General features: G+C 41.4%; 1 protein-coding gene across 1 annotated transcript in view; it reads right to left on the reverse strand.

The window, feature by feature from the left end:
- NUP93 (nucleoporin 93) overlaps positions 1–21,627 on the reverse strand; it is a 106,798-nt gene that overhangs the window by 65,715 nt on the left and 19,456 nt on the right. Inside the window, exons 4-8 of the mRNA XM_053700271.1 lie at positions 8,493–8,555; positions 7,854–7,982; positions 6,357–6,431; positions 6,089–6,181; positions 4,112–4,251 (exon numbers count right to left, since the gene is read on the reverse strand). Of these exons, the coding sequence (XP_053556246.1) occupies positions 4,112–4,251; positions 6,089–6,181; positions 6,357–6,431; positions 7,854–7,982; positions 8,493–8,555 (500 nt within the window). The remainder of the gene's footprint in view (positions 1–4,111; positions 4,252–6,088; positions 6,182–6,356; positions 6,432–7,853; positions 7,983–8,492; positions 8,556–21,627) is intronic.

Genomic DNA, 21,627 nt, shown 5'->3' on the forward strand with positions numbered 1-21,627 from the left:
CTGGTATGCATCTCTCCTGCTTCCTTTATCTGCCTGGTTGCCCCTCTGTGTCCCTTTAATTTGCTTATAATACACTGGTATGCATCTCTCCTGCTTCCTTTATCTGCCTGGTTGCCCCTCTGTGTCCCTTTAATTTGCTTATAATACACTGGTATGCATCTCTCCTGCTGTCTGGATTTATGATTTATTTATTTTTTTGTTAGGTTTGCCATCAGTTCATTTGTACAATATCTGTGTGCTTCCCAGCCATTTGTCTCCCCCCCCCCCCCATCTAATTTGCAAGTGTGTGTAACTCCAGTCTCCTAACTAGTCTGCCTGTGCACAGCTGCCTTGAATCAAATCATTACAATTTATAATCTGACTGCTACAAATAGATGAACACGTGGCTCTTTGTGCCCTGTGCTTCAAGTGGCCGAGTTAAGAACTGCAGTTGGAAACTGCAGTCCCACTAACAGGTAAAACCTACTAACTATACACCTGCACAATGCTTTCCATGTCTTTTCTGCTATTTCTGTCAGTCCTTTTCCTAAAAATCACTGCACTTCCCTGTAGCAACAATAAACCCCACACTATCCTTATCTCACCCTCACTTCTCTCATCCCCTATGCTCCCCTCTCATGAACTACTTTGTCTCCTTAGAAATACTTCCCCATCTAACTCTCCTGTGTCTAATCATACCTGTTCCTACAAGCCCCCTCTCACCTACTGTCACTCACACTCCTACTACTGCTTGCTGCTGGTGACATCTCTCCTAACCCTGGCCCTGCAGCAATCACCACACTTTTACACTCTCACTCAGTCCCCCACTGCAAAAACTCTAGGTCACGCAATCCTAACAATCTCATCTCTATTAACCCACAGTGCTTATCCCCTCTCTTTTCTTGTGCTCTTTGGAATGCTCGCTCTATCTGTAACCAACTTACAACTGTTCATGACCTGTTTGTTTCTAACACCTTCAATATTCTAGCAATTAATGAAACCTGGTTATCATCTTCTGACACTGCTTTCATTGCTGCTCTCACGCACGGTGGTCTCCCCTTTAGCCACACACCTAGGCCAGGTGAGAGACATGGTGGCGGTGTTGGAATCTTACTCTCCCCTCTCCTGCTCCTTTCAGCACCTGCAGCCTCATCCATCTCTCTCCTTTTCCTCCTTTGAAGTTCACTGCATCCGACTATTCTCCCCCCTCTCCCTCAGGGTGGCAGTTATCTATCGCCCCCCTGGACCAACTTCCCAATTCCTTGATAACTTTGCTGCCTGGCTTTGTCACTTTCTCTCTACAAATACACCGGCTTTAATCCTGGGGGACTTCAACATCCCCATTGATAACCCATCTGCCCCTGTTGCCTCTAAGCTTCTCTCACTCACAAACTCCTTTGGTCTCTCACAATCCACCCTATTCCCTACTCACGGCGACGGACACTCTATTGATCTAGTATTCTCCTACCTCTGTGCTCTCTCTGACGCCACCTGTTGCCCATTTCCCATCTCAGACCACCAACTGCCCACCTTTAAGCTTAACATACAGGCTAAACCTACTTCTCCCCCTAGCCCCTGCAGAAATCTGTACACTGTGGATCCTCTACAACTCTCCAACCTTATTCAAAAACACCTCCCCCACACTTCCACAATATCCTGCCCTGGTCTTGCTACAACCCACTATAACAATACTCTCTCCTCTGCACTGGACACTTTCGCTCCTCCCCAAATACGCAAAACCCCACGTCGTCAGCTCCAACCCTGGCACTCTAAGCAAACACGCTACCTGCAAAAATGCTCCCGTGCTGCTGAACGTGCCTGGAGGAAATCCCGCTCTGAATCAGATTTCCTCCACTATAAGTTCACTCTTTATTCTTACTCCTCTGCCCTTCACTTAGCCAGGCAAACCTACTTCTCTTCTATCTACTCACGCCTCAAACCCTAAACATCTCTTCTCCATTTTCAACTCTCTCTCCTTTATCCACCTGCACCACCCCCTTCATCTGCCTTTAGTGCTAAAGACCAGGCAGACTACTTTTTTAACAAAACAATTACCATCCAAAGTAATATCCCAACACAAGACTGCAACCTTCCATCTCCGCCCCCGGCAACCCCCTGCGCCATGCTCAGCACCTTCCACCCTACCACTGAGAATAAAGTGAGTTCCCCATTATCTTCCTCACACCTCACTACCTGCCCACTTGACCCTATCCCTTCACATCTAATACCATCTCTGTCTTCTACCCTCACTGCAGCTCTTACTCACATATTCAACCTATCCATAACTACCGGTTCATTCTCATCTTCCTTCAAACATGCAAAGGTCACCCCCATCCTCAAAAAATCCTCCTTCGACCCCAATTCTCCTGCAAACTACCGCCCCATATCACTGCTTCCGCTAGCTTCAAAAGTCCTGGAAAAACTAGTCTTCAATCACTTAACCCACTTCTTGTCCTCCAACTCACTGCTCGACCCCTTGCAATCTGGCTTCCGTTCCCAACACTCAACTGAGACTGCCCTCACCAAGGTTATCAATGATCTTTCTGCTAAAAAAAATGGCCACTAAATACTTATCTTACTTGATTGTCTGCTGCCTTTGACACCGTTGACCATCCCCTTCTCCTACGGACTCTCAGCTCCCTTGGGCTCTCTGACACTGCCCTTTCCTGGATCCACTCTTATCTCTCTAATAGGTCCTTTTCTGTCTCGTTTGCTAGCAACTCCTCCTCTCCATTGCCTCTGTCTGTTGGAGTACCTCAAGGCTCTGTTCTGGGTCCTCTACTCTTCTCTATTTATACTTCCTCACTAGGTAAACTTATCAGTAGCTATGGCTTCAACTACCACCTCTATGCTGATCAGTTCCCAAGTGACAGACAGCACACACCTGATGCTCGTGGTAGAGGGCCACTGCACACCCCTCTCTGTAATATGTAGACAACTTTTGTTTGTTTAACAATTTTCCTATTATTTTTGGTGCTGTGGAAATCAGTTGTCTACACCTCTATGCTGATGATACTCAGATCTACCTATCCACCCCTTCACTCTCTCCTTTTATCCTTTCTCACATCAGTGTCTGCTTATCTGGAATTATTTCTTGGATGGCCTCTCACCACCTAAAAATCAATATGTCCAAGACTGAACTCCTTCTAATCCCCTCCCCTCTAATTCTACCCCGGTTCCTAACTTTTCAATCACTGTTGGTGACACCACTATCTCCTCATCACCCCAAGTCCACTGCCTAGGAGTTACACTTGACTCCAATCTGTCCTTCATACTCCACATCCAATTGCTCTCTTCCTCCTGTCGCAACCACCTACGCAATATCTCCAAAATTTGTCAGTTTCTGACTGCTGAAACTACTAAACAGCTAATTCACTCCATGGTAATCTCCCGAATTGACTACTGTAATAACCTACTAACTGGCCTCCCTCTCTCCCGCCTCTCCCCTCTTCAATCCATCCTAAAAGCCTCTGCTAGGCTAATCCACCTCTACCGACGCTCTGTATCTGCTGCACCTCTCTGCGAGTCCCTTCACTGGCTACCCATCCACAGTAGAATTAAATTCAAAATTTTCATCCTGACCTACAAAGCCCTTACCAACGCAGCCCCCCCCCCCTACCTGTCCTCACTCATCAACAAATATACTCCAGCCCGCCCCCTAAGATCCAACAATGACCTGCTCCTTGCATCTTTTACCATCACCTCCTCCCATGCTAGGCTACAGGACTTCTCTCGTGCGGCACCAACCATCTGGAATGCACTTCCTAGAGCTGTCAGACTCTCCCCTAACCTTTCCTCCTTTAAACGCTCCCTAAAGACCTTTCTGTTCATGGAAGCCTAGCTCCAAATCAGTAACAAATGAATTCCACTTGGCTAATTGTTGCCCCCATCTAACTTCACACTAACATCATTCTCACTTTTGCAGTCCCCACCTCCTGTTTCTCACCCTCCTACCCATCTAGAGTGCAAGTTCCCACGGGAACAGGGCCCTCAATTCCCCCTGTATTTGTTTGTTAAACTTTGTCTGGTGTCTTTTGTACTGTACTTTTATTTTTGTACCCATGGACAGCGCGCTGCGGAATCTGTTGGCGCTTTATAAATAAAGAATAATAATAATAATAAAATATCTTACCTCTGCTCCAGGAAATTTAGTGCTTGCCCCACAAAGGCCATCTGCATCTGGACACTGCACCGGCTTTTAAGAACATCCGTAGCTGGAACCAGCATCACGTCACTCATCTGCTTCACCATCACCCACAAGTCAGACACATTCTGAAAGATAAAAATGCTCATCATATCCAGGTAGAAAGTTGTACCTGAATGTTTTCCAAAATATTCTATATAAACAAGACTGAAACTTACGATACAACACTATTTAAATCTATGAAAAATGTGATACTATCACTGTGTAAAAACACCAATTGGATTTTTCAGAAACAAGGAGCAGCTTGATTGAAGATTCAATTAAACAAAATCACAAAAGCTACAACATAGTGTGATACTGTGTATGATGAATGTTAAATCCAATCCTATTAGACGTTTACCCACATTTGTAGGAGCTATAACACAGCTCAAAGTGTTGAGTCCAATATATAAGGACTCCGCACTTAAAGGGACAGTTCACCCAAAAACTTTCTCCCCTTTAAATTATTCCCAATGATCCTTTTTACCTGCTAGAGTGTATTAAATTGGTTGCAAGTAGCTCCTTTACTCATATTTCAGCATTTGAAATAGCTGATTTAGCTTGTGGTTTCCCAACCTATACTGAAAGTTTCTATACTGGCGTATATGCTATTGACAAGCCTAAGTAAACACAGCCAGCAGAAGAGATTACACCCTCAGTGGGGGGCATGATAGTTAAGTAATAAAATGATAATTTTCCATTGTTCTCTCTATGTATTGAGCTTTGGTGTTCCAGACAAATATAAGATAAGGAAGCAAGTCTGTGTACATGAAAGTGATAACATAATGAGATCTGATATTACCTGAAGCTCAACCCATTGTAATAGGCTGTGGTTTCAAAGCACAAAACCAGCTACTTTTTATTATTGTAGACAAGCTGCTGTGCCAGTGAAATGGACGTTGCATACGTAGTGACATCACAAGAGGGGCGTGCCAGTATACAACACAAGACCCTTTAAAGACCAATCACTCTGCAACAATATCAAGGCTTAGTTCGTGTATAGTTCTTTACAAGTTCTTAGTTCTTGTATAGTTGTATACTTTATCCCTCACACAAAGTATCAAGCTATATTGCAGCTCTACTGTGATCTTGAGGTAGATTTTAAATCAAGTTGTTCCTTTCTGTAAAGTACAGAGACTTTTCTGCTATATTCAAAAGATGTTACTACACGGTAATAGTTTCACCTTTTTTCTTATTTACATTATTTATATTCAATGTGTTGTTTTTTTTACATTATTTTCAGTTCTATTTTACACAGCGTTTTTGTGATCACTTTATTTTTACTATTTAAATCCATGTTCAGAGATTCACCAGATCTAAAACCACTGGTAACTCCCATGTACGGTTCATATTATAAATATTATACCCAAAGTAAAGGGCAGTGAAGGACAAGTAAATTCAAGTAACTACACAATCTCTGAAGGTTGCATATCCCAACAGCAACATGTCAAAAACTCTCCAATGTTCTAGATGTGTTCTGTGCTCTAATACAATGTTCACATCTAATGCTGCATGACCAATAGGCCCCTAAGTAAGAGACCCAAAGTATAAAACAATATGGAACCTACAGCATTTGCAAGACTCTGAAAACCAAGATCAATATTATCATTTATTTGTAAAGTGTCACTATATTCTATAAAGCAGATTACTTGATCATAGGGGTAAACAAAACAATTTGCTCTTGTGCACTAGCTTGGATGACAGGCAAGCTTATGCAAGGCAAGGACTGTACTCCCACTTCAGGATGGAGATTCGCTATCTCAGCATTAAAAATAAACTTACTAACAAAGACCTTTAACATAAAGTATTTTAAAACGAGACACACACTATTGACTGGTATGTCTCTTCAAACCATAGCTAATGTTATAAGCAATACAAATTACAAAGTCTGTATTAATAGGGAAGCAGTGATCTATTAAACAATACCTTGTCATCCAATTTCTCAGCAACTGTTGCACAGAGATCCACGAGGTTGGGCTGTAGTTGACCACTCACAATCTTCTCGTTGTACATATAAATCTACAATATAAAAAAGTACAATGAAAATCTGCCAACCTTCAAAAAATACACAGAACAAGCGACTGATTATATTATCTTCAACAAGTAAGCTTTAACCACAAGAATGCCAATACCAATTCACTGTACCATTCAATAATTAACTGTTTATGTACATCATCGTACCACTATTACTCACCTGTCGCGCATACGCCATTTCCACATTATCTAGAGAGCTACGTCCAGGTGCCCCAGACTCACTGACATAACTGGTCTGAAATTTAGTGGGAATAACATATCAATATTACACAAAGTGCATTAGACAGATCCTAAACACATATTTAAACATGCAAACAAATGTACACTTTTAACCTAGAGATACATCTTCTCTCCACTGAACTTGCATATTAAAGTGATGTTAAATCCAAGCAAACGCTAGGATTTACCATCACTAAAAATCAAGTGGAGTTTAAGTGATAAGATCTAAAATATAGGGTGCTAAACTCACCCTTTCTGTGCTGTTCCACAGCGCTAAACTCAGCAGCTCTGGCAGCCCACGGAACATCAGTCTCCTTCAATGAGGTGACATTTACACCTATGAACCAATAGCCGTGCGTGTCAACTGACAGGTTTCTGAAAGCACGCACGGCTATTGGTTCAGAGGTGCAAGCAGCACCTCATTGGTAGAAGACGGATGTACCCTGGGAGGCCAGAGCCGATGCGTTTAGCTCTGTGGAACTGCACAGAAAGAGTGAGTTTAGCACCATATTTTTTTAGATCTCATTACTTAAACTCCCCTTGATTTTTAGTGATGGTAAATCCTAGCGTTTGTTAAACGCTTGGATTTACCATCACTTTAGCTTTGGGTGCATTTTCTATTCCCATTTTTTTTTACATTTCTATTAATCGTACAAAGCAATTTCTATTTTTCTTGCATATAATTTAACCAGGACTTGACACCTAACATTTTGGAAAATCATATTAATGTCTGTTCCTTATGTAAAAAAGCACAAGTGTTTCCTTAATATTCTGCCTCACTTCTAAGACACACACATATATATATATATATACATATATATACACACATACAGATATACCTCACTTTACAGCGCTTCACTTTACAGCGTTTCGCTAATACAGCGCTTTGTGGAGATGAAGTTTAACCTCCAAAAATTTGAAACAGTACTGTAATCTTCGTGAGATTGCGAGAAAAGTGACTGGCACCATTTTGTTATGTGCAGTTCACTTTGTTTACAGCATTACAGTGCAATCTGTGTCTCAGTTTTATAGTCTGGCAAATTTTACTGCAGTAATTGTCACTATTTTACAGGTACAGTATTTATTGAGTGCTATGCTAGTGTTAAACTAAACATAGCAATATTGCACCTCTAATATATGTTAGTTTAAACATTTTTTTTAAGTTTTTAAACACACTGGCAAGTGAAAAGAAAGCTAAAACTGCCTTGTTTCACTTTAAGGCGGTTTTCACTTTACAGCGGGGCTCTGGTCCCTAACCCGCTGTATGAGCGGGGTATACGTGTGTGTGTGTGTATATATATGTATATATATATATATATATATATGTATATATATATATATATATATATATATATATATATATATATATATATATATCTAATCTATATCCCTTATTTTCCCTCTCTACAAACACTAAACATAAACATGTGCTGTATACCTCAGTCTCTTGAGTGAAGTCCAGTGCATCTTCTCCAGTGGCAAGAAGCGTGTGTAGGATTTTCTGCTTTACCTGCTCCCACTCAACAAGCATAGACTCCCTGTGATACTCCTCAGCCATGGCAAATGTCTGCAAAACAGAATGTCACATAAACCAGGGCAGGTGCAGTCTACATTACTGCCACATACAAACAGCATGACATCAAATTGTAAATATATATATATATATGCACATACATATACACATACATACACTGTAATGTGTTAAAGCTTTTTTATTGCACTATTGTTTACATTTAATTATGTGTTTAATCACCAGCTAGCTCCCAGTAGTGTATAACTGCTTCTGAACCTACCCAGGTATGCTATTCAACAAACTATACCAAAGGAACAGGGCAAATTTGATAATAGAAGTATATTGCATGCATTTTCTGAATTATGAAAGGTTTTGACTTTCAGGTCCCCTTTAATTTAACTACAGATGTAGCTGCAGAAAGTAAACAGATTCATAGGGGCAGCAAATATGTTTATGTACGGTTACAAAACACAATCATATAAGCAATATGCATGAAACAAGGGTAATGGAAAAGGCAGCAGATGATGCACATTAGTGACACAGCATAAGCAGCAATGTACTAACCCTTTTCCTGGATTCCTCAATGGCTGACAACAGAGCATTGTCTTTCTCATTCTTCAGGAATCCCTGAAAGAAAAGAGCACAACATGTGGAATTCAGTGGTAGATAAATCTGTATATTAAAAACAATAAATAAATACAAATCTTCTGTAACAACTGCAATGATTGGATGTTTCAACCACTTAATGACCAATGACAGAGTTATTCCATCATGGGACAAAAGAGCAAACTGAAGCTGTGCCCTTAAAATCAATATGCAAGAGCCCATACAAATATTGCACATAACTATTGCTTTATTATAGAACTAACAGCATTAAAATCCCCTGAATGATATATTCCAAGCCCAAGATTGCTACTGATCCCCAGGCTGTATCCTATTAAAATGACGTGTCCTATATTCCTCTATGCATTGTACAGCATAAGACAATAACTAGCTGTACTCTTCTCCTCAAATACAGGTCTGATGGGAAATACTGTGTAGTAGCAAGTTTGCCAGTCGTCGTGAACAAAGATTAACTTTGTGTATCTAATACATTTGAACTAATTCTGCTATTTATACCATAAAAGCATTATCTGGAGTCATTCCTTTTTGTTTATTTGTGCTTTCCTAGCATTTATAGAATTAACTTTTTATTTACCAATTAAAGAGATAGCAATAAAAGGAAAACTCAGAATGTATACTCTGATAAAATAAGAAAAATTAAACAACATTGCAATATACATTATTCGCATGATACTTAAAGGGACAGTAGTAAATTTACAAAATAATGTTATACAATTCTGCACATATAACATTATCTTAGCAGCATCTTTATAAATAACGCATTGCAAGATTTTTTATTCCAAAATTGGACTTACCTGGTCTCCGCTCCAGGCTCTACTAAGCGGGTCTTGTTTTTCAAAAGTGCTTTACGGGTGTGCTGTCTAGTCACAGCGCGCCAGATCGCACCATTGAACAGAATGTAGCTCGCTACCAGACCGAGAGTGAGCTATATTCAGTTTAATGGCGCGATCAGGCGCGCTGTGACTAGACAGCGTACACACAAAGCACTTTTGAAAAACAAAACCCGCTTAGTAGAGCCTGAAACGGAGACCAGTTAAGTCCAATTTTGGAATAAAAAAATCTCGCAATGCTTTTGATTTACAAAGCTGCCGCTAAGATGTTATATAATTCTGCACTATGTGCAGAATTATATAACATTATTTTGTAAGTTTAATGTCCCTTTAATTGTGAGGAAATTGCATGACTCTGCAACAATCTACAAAGTGACTGGTTAGGTCAGAGCACAAGCTCACTGTTGTTACAAATTAGCCACAGCAAAGAAGACAAGAAACATAATTTCAAGAGGTGTGTCCCTAATATTTTTTTTATTTGATTGCATTTAACGGTGAAATGGTGGCATGAAATATTCCAAAATGAGCCTAGATAAATAGTTTTGACAGGTAAATAAAAAAAACAGGGCACAGGTAATTAGTGAGGACAAAAAGTCAGATATAGACTGGTGCTTTAAGTAGAATTAAATATGGTAAATAAGAAATAAAAAAGAAAAGTACTTACAATTAGCACTCTTGCCACAAAATAGAAATAGTGATTAAACACCTTTAGACCGAATTTGAAAAAATACAGCGGCTCACACTGATAATAATATCATCAATATCAATGCTGTACAATATGTATATGTTTATTAAAGGGATACTAAACCCAATTTTTTTCTTTCATGATTTAGATAGAGCATGATATTTTAAGCACCTTTCTAATTTACTCCTATTATCAATTTTTCTTTGTTCTTATGCTATCTTGATTTGAAGAAGCAGTACAGTAAGCTTTAGAGCCGGACCATTTTTTGTTCAGCACCTGGGTAGCACTTGCTGATTTGTGGCTAAATGTAGCAAACCAATCAGGAAGCTCTACCAAGGTACTGAACTAAAAATGGGCTGGCTCCTAACCTTTAATTACTGCTTTTTCAAATCAAGATAACATGATAACAAAGAAAAATTGATAATAGGAGTAAATTAGAAAGTTGCTTAAAAATGCATGCTCTATCTGAATCGTGAAAGAAAAAATGTTGGGTTAGTATCCCTTTAACTGTGTCAAGGATCAATAGATCAAGTAACATTACAAGAACAAACTAATAGCCCTAAATCCTGACAAAAAATTAAATAAAGAACATAAAAGTCCATAAGTGAAGGGGGATAATACAATTACCACAGTTCATCCCAATAAAAGAAATCAATTCCAAATGATTTTCGGCAATGTGAACTCCTCAATAGGACAGGGCTGTATTTCTAATCCAACCAGATTGAAGTACATGAATATCCTGAGGGAAGTTCAATGCAGTGTGTTGCCAAACTGTAGTACTACCATGGGGCTCAAACACACTAAAAGACAATGTGCTAGAGGTTTCTGTGTCATTACAGAACACCCCCATAAGGCTATCAACTTACCTCGCCTCACCACCGCTAGCTCTGTATGTCAGTGTGAGCTCTCCCCATACAGTTGCTTGCGAAAGCGGGATTAACCGCCACAATTCACAGCAGCTAAGAGGCAGGAGTGCTTCCAAATAGCTCTACCGCACACGTATTTCGGGCTATCATCCGCGGTATACATTGGAGAGGCGGGTTGCAAACAAGCCGATAATGCACATTCGAGTCCAACGTGTGTGCGTCCCCAGACGGTTCCTCCTCCCACAACAAGAGTCAGGACTTGGTGAATAGTAGGTATAGAGCCAACGATCGTTTCACCTTTACGGCTTCGTCAGGGCTTATGATTTGACTCATTGTGAAAAACCTTAAATAGCAACTGTGTGTTGCATTCCCCTGGAAATCCAATTGATGAATTTTTGATCCTATTTGATGTCCAATGTTGTCAAAGTCCATGGCAACATTGTAACAATTAGTATTAAAAAAATGTACTATAGAGACTTCCGGTGGGCAGAGTTCAGCAAGAGCTCCGTGAACATAGCAAGGTTAAAGACCAAATTTACCAATCACACTGGCTCCCAAACTTTTCCTTGGCACTATCAAGTAGCCTGGAGGTATCGTATACCGACGATACTGCAGTTTGAGAGGCTCAACATCTGCAACCTCACCACCGGACCGGTAACAAGGAAAGTGCGGGTCGCCATTTTGCCGGCTCTTGCGGCTCCCACTATCTCTTGCGGCCTCAGTTATCTTTAGTGGAGTCTGGGAGAACCATATTAGGGATAAGCAGTGGGCTACAATCACTCCTGGCAAGTATCTGTGAAGAGCGTTGCTGCTCTTGAATCCCTTGCTTGTGACACACTTACTTTTTTCTCGGTGCAGACTCAGCACCTCCTGGGCCATCACACATGGGAGCTACGCATATATCTCATAGTGCTCTCACTTTCAAGGTAACATCCCCTGCCATGAAACTCTCCTTTACCAGGATATCTTGAAGGGGTCCACTATGACAATAGTCGCATATGATAAAATCGGAGTGTGTACAAACATACTGCAAGGAAAGGGGGCCATAATAACAGAGAAATAAAGAGACAAAGAGGAAATAAGTGATAGCCACGATAGCATCACAATATATTGGGCACATATACCAATCTCTTACGCTACTAAAGTGCGTTTGGCACGCACATCCATTTACTGCATGAAGGTCCCTAGGGATCAATTACTTTGCACCCCTGCATTGCTATCCGGTTTTGGTGTGGTGGCTAACTTACGGGGCTGTATGGACAAATACTTAACTACCCCTAAGATGTCTAATAGGAGCAAAGCCCAACAGGACAAAAAAGCAAAACAACCCCCAGATCCAACCCAAACAGCTTCACCTACTAAACTGACCCCTCCCCAGGTGGAAAGTGGGCCGCAGACGGGAGACCAACTTAATGCACTACTTTTGTCTAAACTGGACACTTTGCAGAAGGTTATGGATACGACTGAAGTTAAACAATTCAATTCCAGATTGGCGGGTGCAGAACAGCGAATATCTGACCTGGAGGACGGCCATCACTCCTCAACGAACCAACTTAAAGATTTGGTGCAACAGAATAAATATTTACTCCAAAAAGTTGACTACCTGGAGAATCGTTCCCGCGGGAACAATGTCAGATTGGTCGGACTGCCTGAGTCAGTTCGACCTTCAGAGTTACTGTACTTTGCTGAACACTCGCTCCCCAGCTTATTAAATGTTCCTACTGAATATTTGCCATTGAAGGTGGATAGAGCACACAGAATTGGAGGTGATAGACCAACAGCAATGAGAAAAGGCACCCCCCACCGCTCGTGGGGTGATGATAAAATACCTCAATTTTCAATCTAAAGTCTAACTTCTATGAGCTTACAGGAAAACTGAACCACTAATATATGACGACAAGAGACTTTATCTCTTTCAGGACTACTCCTCAGAAGTTGCGAAGAAACAAAAAGATTTTGCCCCTTTGTGCAGCTCTCTACATAAGGAGAAACGCCAGGCTATTCTTTTGTTCCTGGCCCATCTAAAGCTCCGTACTTCACAGGGTTTCAAATTTTTTGACTCGCCTAGAGATGCCCAAGATTTTCTAGATCAGGAACATGATCCACTTACCCACTCTTCTCCGATTCAGAGGGAATCCCCTGGCTGAGCTTGCTGGGAGATGGTTCCCTCCATTTTCTGGTCAGGATACTAACCCTTAGACAAAGAACTTTTTATGAAGATCCAAGAAGCTATTGTAATGGACTGGTATTGTATCTTGTTATGTGGTTATAACTACGTACTGTTTATTATTATTATTTTTTTTTCTGTTTTGATTATTGTATTTATTGTTGTATGTTTTAGGCTGTAACTCCAACACCAGTGGAAGGCATCACTACAGACACTTGTTTCCTTACCAAATTCTGTATGGGGCACTGGATATTTATATATATATAAAACACAGGAATGGACCGCACTCACAGACTGGACTGGGTACACATCCTAAGCCACTGTTAACTCCACAGCCCTGAACACTGACAGACAGCTGCAAAGTTCCCAGCAACCTAGGCAGTTAACCCCCGAGCAACCTGGGTGTCAGGTCAGCAGGGGAGCATTACAATCATTAACACAAAACACAAAAAACCCAGCGCTCACTAGCAGATTCACAGCAATGTTTAAAAGCAAAACTGGGGGAAGTCAGTTACATTTGGCGCCAAAGGATCAAGCCCAGGACCACGACAAGGTCTCCCCCTTCCTGGGATCCTAACCAGCACCCACACAATGCATACTTCCAAACAAACCAACTGGGAACCTCCCAGGGTGACACAGGCTTTTCTCTTGTTAAGTGTATCCAGTCCACGGATCATCCATTACTTATGGAATATATTCTCCTTCCCAACAGGAAGCTGCAAGAGTCCACCCACAGCAAAGCTGCTATATAGCTCCTCCCCTAACTGCCATATTCAGTCATTCTCTTGCAAGCCTCAACATAGATAGGAGGTTGTGAGAGTCTGTGGTGCTTTCTACTTAGTTTATTCTTCAATCAAAAGTTTGTTATTTTTAAATGGCACCGGAGTGTGCTGTTTATCTCAGGCAGTATTTGGAAGAAGAATCTGCCTGCGTTTTTCTATGATCTTAGCAGACGTAACTAAGATCCATTTGCTGTTCTCACACATTCTGAGGAGTGAGGTACTTCAGAGGGGGAGTGGCGTGCAGGTTTTCCTGCAGATAAGGTATGTGCAGTAAAATATTTTTATAGGAATGGAATTGACTAAGAAAATACTGCTGATACCGAAGTAATGTAAGTAAAGCCTTAAATGCAGCGATAGCGACTGGTATCAGGCTTATTAATAGAGATACATACTCTTGTAAAAATGTGTTTTAAAACGTTTGCTGGCATGTTTAATCGTTTTTTAACATATGTTTGGTGATAAAACTTATTGGGGCCTAAGTTTTTTCCACATGGCTGGCTTAAATTTTGCATAGAAACAGCTTTCCACTGTTATAGTATAAAAGTTACAGTTGGTGCAGTTAAAATTACAAACAGTGATATTCAGCTTCCCTCAGCAGTCCCCTGCATGCTATAGGACATCTCTGAAGGGCTCAAAAGGGCTTCAAAAGTAGGAGCTGTTATGACTGTTTAAAACATATTTTTCGTTTTGTTAATCTGTTTTTTGTATTAAGGGGTTAATCATCCATTTGCAAGTGGGTGCAATGCTCTGCTAACTTGTTACATACACTGTAAAAATTTTGTTAGTTTAACTGCCTTTTTTCACTGTTATTTCAAATTTTGGCAAAATTTGTTTCTCTTAAAGGCACAGTAACGTTTTATATATTTGCTTGTTAACTTGATTTAAAGTGTTTTCCAAGCTTACTAGTCTCATTATTAGTCTGTTCTAACATGTCTGACATAGAGGAAGCTCTGTGTTCATTATGTTTTAAAGCCATGGTGGAACCACATCTTAGAATGTGTACCAGATGTACTGATTTCATGTTAAACAATAAAGATCATTTTTTGTCTTTAAAAACATTATCACCAGAGGATTCTGTCGTGGGGGTAGTTATGCCGACTAACTCTCCCCACGTGTCAGACCTTTTGACTCCCGCTTTAGGGACTCACGCTCAAATGGCGCCAAGTACATCAAGGGCACCCATAGCGTTTCTTTACCAGGGGATTCTGTCGAGGGGAAAGTTATGCCGACTAACTCTCCCCACGTGTCAGACCCTTCGACTCCCGCTTCAGGGACTCACGCTCAAATGGCGCCAAGTACATCAAGGGCGCCCATAGCGTTTATTTTACAAGACATGGCAAAGGTGGTGAATAATATTCTGGCAGCAGTATTAGTCAGACTACCTGAAATTAAAGGAAAGCAGTTAGCTCTGGGGGTAGATACAGAGCATACAGACGCTTTAAGAACCATGTATGATACTACCTCACAATATGCTTAGTCTGTGGGTGATTTTTTTTTTTTTTTTTTTTTTTTTTTGACTCAGGGAAGATGATGTAACCTGATTCTGATATTTCTACATTTAAAATTTATGCTTGAGAACCTCCACTTGTTGCTCAGGGAGGCTTTGGCTGCTCTGAATGAATGTGTACAATCGCAGGGCCAGAGAAATTGTGTAGACTGGATAAATAATATGCAGTGCCGGTGTGTACTGATGTTTTTCCAATACCTAAAGAGGTTTACTAAAAAAATAAAAAATAAAAATTTAATAAGGAATGGGATAGACCAGGTGTGCCGTTCTCTTCCCCTCCTATTTTTTAGAAGAATGTTTTCTAATAGTTACCACCACACGGGACTTCTGGCAGACAGTTCCTAAGGTGGAGAGAAGAGTTTCTACTCTAGCTAAGCGTACCACTACCTCTGACGAGGACAGTTGTGCTTTTTAGATCCAATGGATAAAAAATGTTTATTCAACAGGGTTTTATCCTGCAGCCCCTTGCATACATTGCTTCTGTCACTGCTGCTGCGGCGTTATGGGTTGAGTCTCTTGATGAGGCTTTACAGTTAAGCGACTCCATTGGATGAATATATTTGACAAGCTTATGCTAGTCAATTCCTTTGTTTTCTGATGCCTTGTTCATTTGACTAGACTAACGGCTAAGAATTCTGTTTTTTACTATACTGGCGCGCAGAGCGCTATGGCTTATATCATGGTCAGCTGTCGTGACTTTAATAAATAAGCTACTTAACTTCCCTTCAAGGGGCAGACCCTATTCGGGCCTGGTTTGAAGGAGATTATTGCTTATATCACTCGAGGAAAAGGTCATGCCCTTCCTCAGGATAGGTCTAAATCAAGGGCAAAAAAAAAAATAAAAAAAAATTTAATTTTCGTACCTTTTAAAAACTTCAGGGCAGGTGTGGCATCCTCTTCCTCTAAGGCAAAACAAGAGGGAATTTTTGCTCAGTCCAAGGCGGTCTGGAGACAATCGGACCTGGAACAAAGATAAGCAGGCCAAGGAGCCTGCTGCTGCCTCTAAGGCAGCATGAAGGAACGGACCCCTATCCGGTAACGGATCCTATAGGGGGCAGACTTTCATTCTTTGCCCAGGCGTGGGCAAGAGATGCCCAGGATCCCTAGGCATTGGAATTTATATCCCAGAGATATCTTCTGGATTTCAAAGATTCCCCCCCAAAAAAAGGGGAGATTTCGCCTTTCACAATTATCTGCAAACCAGATAAAGAAGGAGGCATTCTTACATTGTGTACGAGATCCATCCAGTTCCAAGACAGGAACAGGGACAGAGTTTTTACTCAAATCTGTTTGTGGTTCCCAAGGAGAGGGAACCTTCAGACCTATTTTGGATCTAAAGATCTTAAACAAATTCCTCAGAATTCCGTCATTTAAGATGGAAACTATTCGTACCATCTTAACTATGATCCAGGAGAGTCAATAGAGGACTACAATGGATTTGAAGGATGCTTATCCTCACATTGTGATGCATAAAGATCACCATCGTTTTTCAGGTTTGCCTTTCTAGTCAGGCATTACCAGTTTGTAGCTCTTTCCTTTGGGATATCTACAGCCCCAAGAATCTTTATGGAGGTTCTGGGGTCGCTTTGGCGGTCCTTAGACCGCGGGGCATAGAAGTGGCCCCTTATTTAGACGACATCCTGATACAGGCGTCAAACATCCAAATTGCCCAGTCTCATACGGACGTAGTACTGGCATTTCTGAGATCACATGGGTGGAAAGTGAACAAGGAAAGAGTTCTCTATCCCCAATCTCAAGGGTTTCCCTCCTAGGGACTCTGATAGATTCTGTAGAAATGAAAATTTACCTGACGGAGTCCAGGTTGTCAAAGTTTCTAAATTTCTGCCGTGTTTTTTTTTTTTTTTTTATCCCATCCGCGCCCTTCGGTGGCTCAGTACATGAATGAAATCGGCTTAATGGTAGCGGCAAGGGACATAGTACTGTTTGCACGTCTACATTTCAGACCGCTGCAACTATGCATGCTCAGTCAGAGGAACGGGGATTACACAGATTTGTCCCCCTGTTAAACCTGGACCAAGAGACCAGAGATTCTCTTCTCTGGTGACTATGTCGGGTCCATCTGTCCAAGGGTATGACCTTCCGCAGGTCAGATGGGACAATTGTTACAATAGATGCCAGCCTTTTAGGTTGGGATGCAGTCTGGAACTCCCTGAAGGCTCAGGGATAGTGGACTTAGGAGGAGACCCTCCTTCTAATAAATATTCTGGAACTGGGAGTGATATTCCATGCTCTTCAGACTTGGCCTCAGTTAGCAACTCTGAGGTACATCATACTCAGTCGGACAATATACACGACTGTGGCTTACATCAGCCATCAAGGGGGAACAGAAGTTCCCTAGCGATGTTAGAAGTCTTACAATAATTCACTGGACAGAGACTCACTCTTGTCTATCAGCTATCCATATCCCAGGTGTTGAGAACTGGGAGGTGGATTTTCTAAGTCGTCAGACTTTTCTTCCGGGGGAGTGGGATTTCCTCCGGAGGTCAAGACCAAGCAGGAGAGGGCTTTGGTGTTTTTGACAGCGCCTGCGTAGCCACGCAGGACCTGGTATGCAGATCTGGTGGACATGTCATCTTTTCCATCACGGTCTCTGCTTCAGAGACAGGTCCCTCTACCTCAGGGTCCTTTCAACCATCTTAATAGAATCAATCTGAGATGGACTGCCTGGAGACTGAACGCTTGATGTTATCAAAGCATGGCTTCTCCGAGTCAGTCATTGATACCTTAATACAGACATGAAAGCCTGTCTCTAGGAAAATTGAACATAGATATGGTGTAAATATCTGATTGTTATGAATCCAAGGGTTACTCATGGAGTAAAGTCTGGATTCCCAGGATATTATCTTTTCTCCAAGATGTTTTTGAGAAAAGGGTTGTCAGCTAATTCCTTAAAAGGGGACAGATTTTTACTCTGTATTTTTTTGCACAAGCGTCTGGCAGGTATTCTAGACGTTCAGGCATTTGGTCAGGCTTTGGTTAGATCCAAGCCTGTGTTTAAAACTGTTGCTCCGCCATGGAGCTTAAACCTGATTCTTAAGGTTCTTCAAGAAGTTCCGTTTGAACCTTTTTTGTTCCATAGATATCAATCTTTATCTTGGAAAGTTCCTTTTGGGTAGCTAATTCCTCGACTCGTAGAGTCTCCAAGTTATCTGTGTTACAATGTGATTCTCCTTATCTGGTCCTTCGTACGGATAAGGTAGTCCTGCGTACCAACCTGGGTTTTTTCCTAAGGTGGTATCTAACAAGTACATCACTCAAGAGATAGTTGTTCCATGCTTGTATCCTAATCCTTCCTCAAAGAAGGAACGTCTATTACACAATATTGGACGTGGTTTGTGCTTTAAAGTTTTACTTACAAGCTACTACAGTTTTCATCAAACGTTCACCTTGTTTGTTGTCTATTCTGGACAGAGGAGAGGTCAAAAGACTTCAGCAGCCTCTCTGTCTTTTTGGTTAAAAAGCATAATTCATTTAGCTTATGAGACTGCTGGACAGCAGCCTCCTGAAGGGATTACAGCTCATTCTACTAGAGCTGTGGTTTTCACTTGGGCCTTTTTTAAATGTGGCTTCTGTTGAACAGATTTACAAGACGGAGTCTTGGTCTGCGCTTCATACTTTTCAAATTTAACAAATTTGATACCTTGCTTCTTCGGAGGCTATTTTTGGGAGAAAGGGTTTTTTACAGGCAGTGGTAACTTCCGTTTAAGTACCTGCCTTGTCCCTCCCATCATCCGTGTACTTTAGCTTTGGTATTGGTATTCCATAAGTAATGGATGATCCGTGGACTGGATACACTTAACAAGAGAAAACATAATTTATGCTTACCTGATAAATTTATTTCTCTTGTAGTGTATCCAGTCCACGGCCCGCCCTGTCACTTTAAGGCAGGTAATTTTTTCATTTGAACTACAGTCACCACTGCACCCTATGGTTTTTCCTTTCTCTGCATGTTTTCGGTCGAATGACTGAATATGGCAGTTAGGGGAGGAGCTATATAGCAGCTTTGCTGTGGGTGGACTCTTGCAGCTTCCTGTTGGGAAGGAGAATATATTCCATAAGTAATGGATGATCCGTGGACTGGATACACTACAAGAGAAATAAATTTATCAGGTAAGCATAAATTATGTTTTGTAACCCAGGTTGCTCGGGGGTTAACTGCCTGGGTTGCTGGGAACTTTGCAGCTGTCTGTCAGTGTTCAGGGCTGTGGAGTTAACAGTGGCTTAGGATGTGTACCCAGTCCAGTCTGTGAGTGCGGTCCATTCCTGTGTTTTGTATTTACATAGGGGAGGTTACAAAAGCCTGTGTCACCCTGGGAGGTTCCCAGTTGGTTTGTTTGTTAGTATGCATTGTGTGGGTGCTGGTTAGGGTCCCAGGAAGGGGGAGACCTTGTCGTGGTCCTGGGCTTGATCCTTTGGCGCCAAATGTAACTGACTTCCCCCAGTTTTGCTTTTAAACATTGCTGTGAATCTGCTAGTCAGTGCTGGGTTTTTTGTGTTTTGTATGTATATATATATATATATATATATATATATATATATATATATATATATATATATAAAATATCTCACTCATATGCACTTTAGATGACGCTAAAGATTATGTCCTGGAATGTTGCGCGATTAATGCCCCCATTAAAAGGAAGACTATTCTAGAGCAGTTAAAGAAATCGCAGGCCCATATCATGCTCCTACATGAGACTCACCTAAATGCCCCGGAACATGATAAACTAAAAGTTACATGGATCTCAGAGGTCCTTAGTGCTCCCTATAATAACTCTAGTAGAGGGATGGCTATTCTTTTTCACAAAGGCCTAGAATACCAGATAGAAGACAAAATAATAGACACAGAAGGAAGGTTCCTCATTGTTTAATTGAAATGGCAAGGGGACTGGTACACTGTGTGCAATGTTTATGGCCCTAATCAAAGAGCACCTACATTTTTGCGCAACCTGACTACCTCTATGGCCCACTTTCTAGACCCTAAACTCATAATTGCTGGAGATTTCAACCTAGCACCAAAATACAGCTTTAGACAGATTCAGGGACCCTACCAGCCCCGCTCCTGCTAAAATTCAAAGAGACATGACAGTGTTCCCCCTTAAAGTATTTGATGCCCTTCACAACACACTAGGTGTACAAGACATATGGAGGAGACGTAATCCTACAGGTAGAGACTATACATGTGCCTCTCAGGCGCACAACTCGCTCTCCCGAATAGATCTCTTTCTCACCTCTAATTCTATGGAGTTACTGATCACAGACATTAAGATTGCCAATATCACAATTTCGGACCACGCACCCATCTCTCTGACCCTCTTACATTCTCCTACACCCACAAACAAACGAGCGTTCAGATTCCCGAATTACCTTATCAAGTCCCCTGACTTTCACATGTATCTGATGAAACAGTGGGATGACTTCGTAGTCAATAACAGCTCACACTTACATACTCCTGCAATTTTCTGGGAAACGGCTAAGGCAGTTCTGAGGGGCGACATTATTGCATACCTGACCAAACCGAAATGTCTTCATAATAGTAGGGAGGAATATCACAATATACAACTGACTACTACCTATACCCCCTACTGCCAGCGCCCTACCCCAGCTAACAGAGCCTCTTACTTTGCGGTGAGGAAGGAGAGAGACACCTTTCTGTTGCAAAATACAATACGCCAAGAAAACAGAAATCAAGGATACTTTTTGAGACATGGTAATAGATCTGGAAGGTTCCTGGCCTCACTGGTTAAAATCAAGCAAGCCAATAGAGGGGTTCCTGCTCTCATGAGCCAAGGCCAACTAACAAATAACTCATCTGACATAGTTTCAGAATTTGCAAATTATTCTAAACTATATCAATCACAACCAGCCTCTGAAAGTGCACAAAGGGAGTTCTGGGACAAACGTACTCTCCCCAAACTAACACTGGAACAACTTGACAATCTAAATGCCCCAATTTCCCTGGAAGAGGTTGCAAAGACTATCAAATTGCTTGCGCTTGGGAAAACACCCGTTCCGGACGGACTTTCGACCGAATTCTATAGACTTCTATCTGGCCAAGTTTCCCCAATACTAACTGACCTATTTGACCATTACTTCACGGACCAAAGTACCCCCTCCAACACTTTCTCTGCTGCAAATATTACGGTTATACACAAGCTAGGCAGAGACCCTACTCTCCCAGAGTTGTACAGACCTATATCCCTTTTAAATGTCGACT

The sequence above is a fragment of the Bombina bombina genome, chromosome 1 (genome assembly GCF_027579735.1).
Source record: "Bombina bombina isolate aBomBom1 chromosome 1, aBomBom1.pri, whole genome shotgun sequence".
In the NCBI taxonomy this organism is placed as follows: domain Eukaryota; kingdom Metazoa; phylum Chordata; class Amphibia; order Anura; family Bombinatoridae; genus Bombina; species Bombina bombina.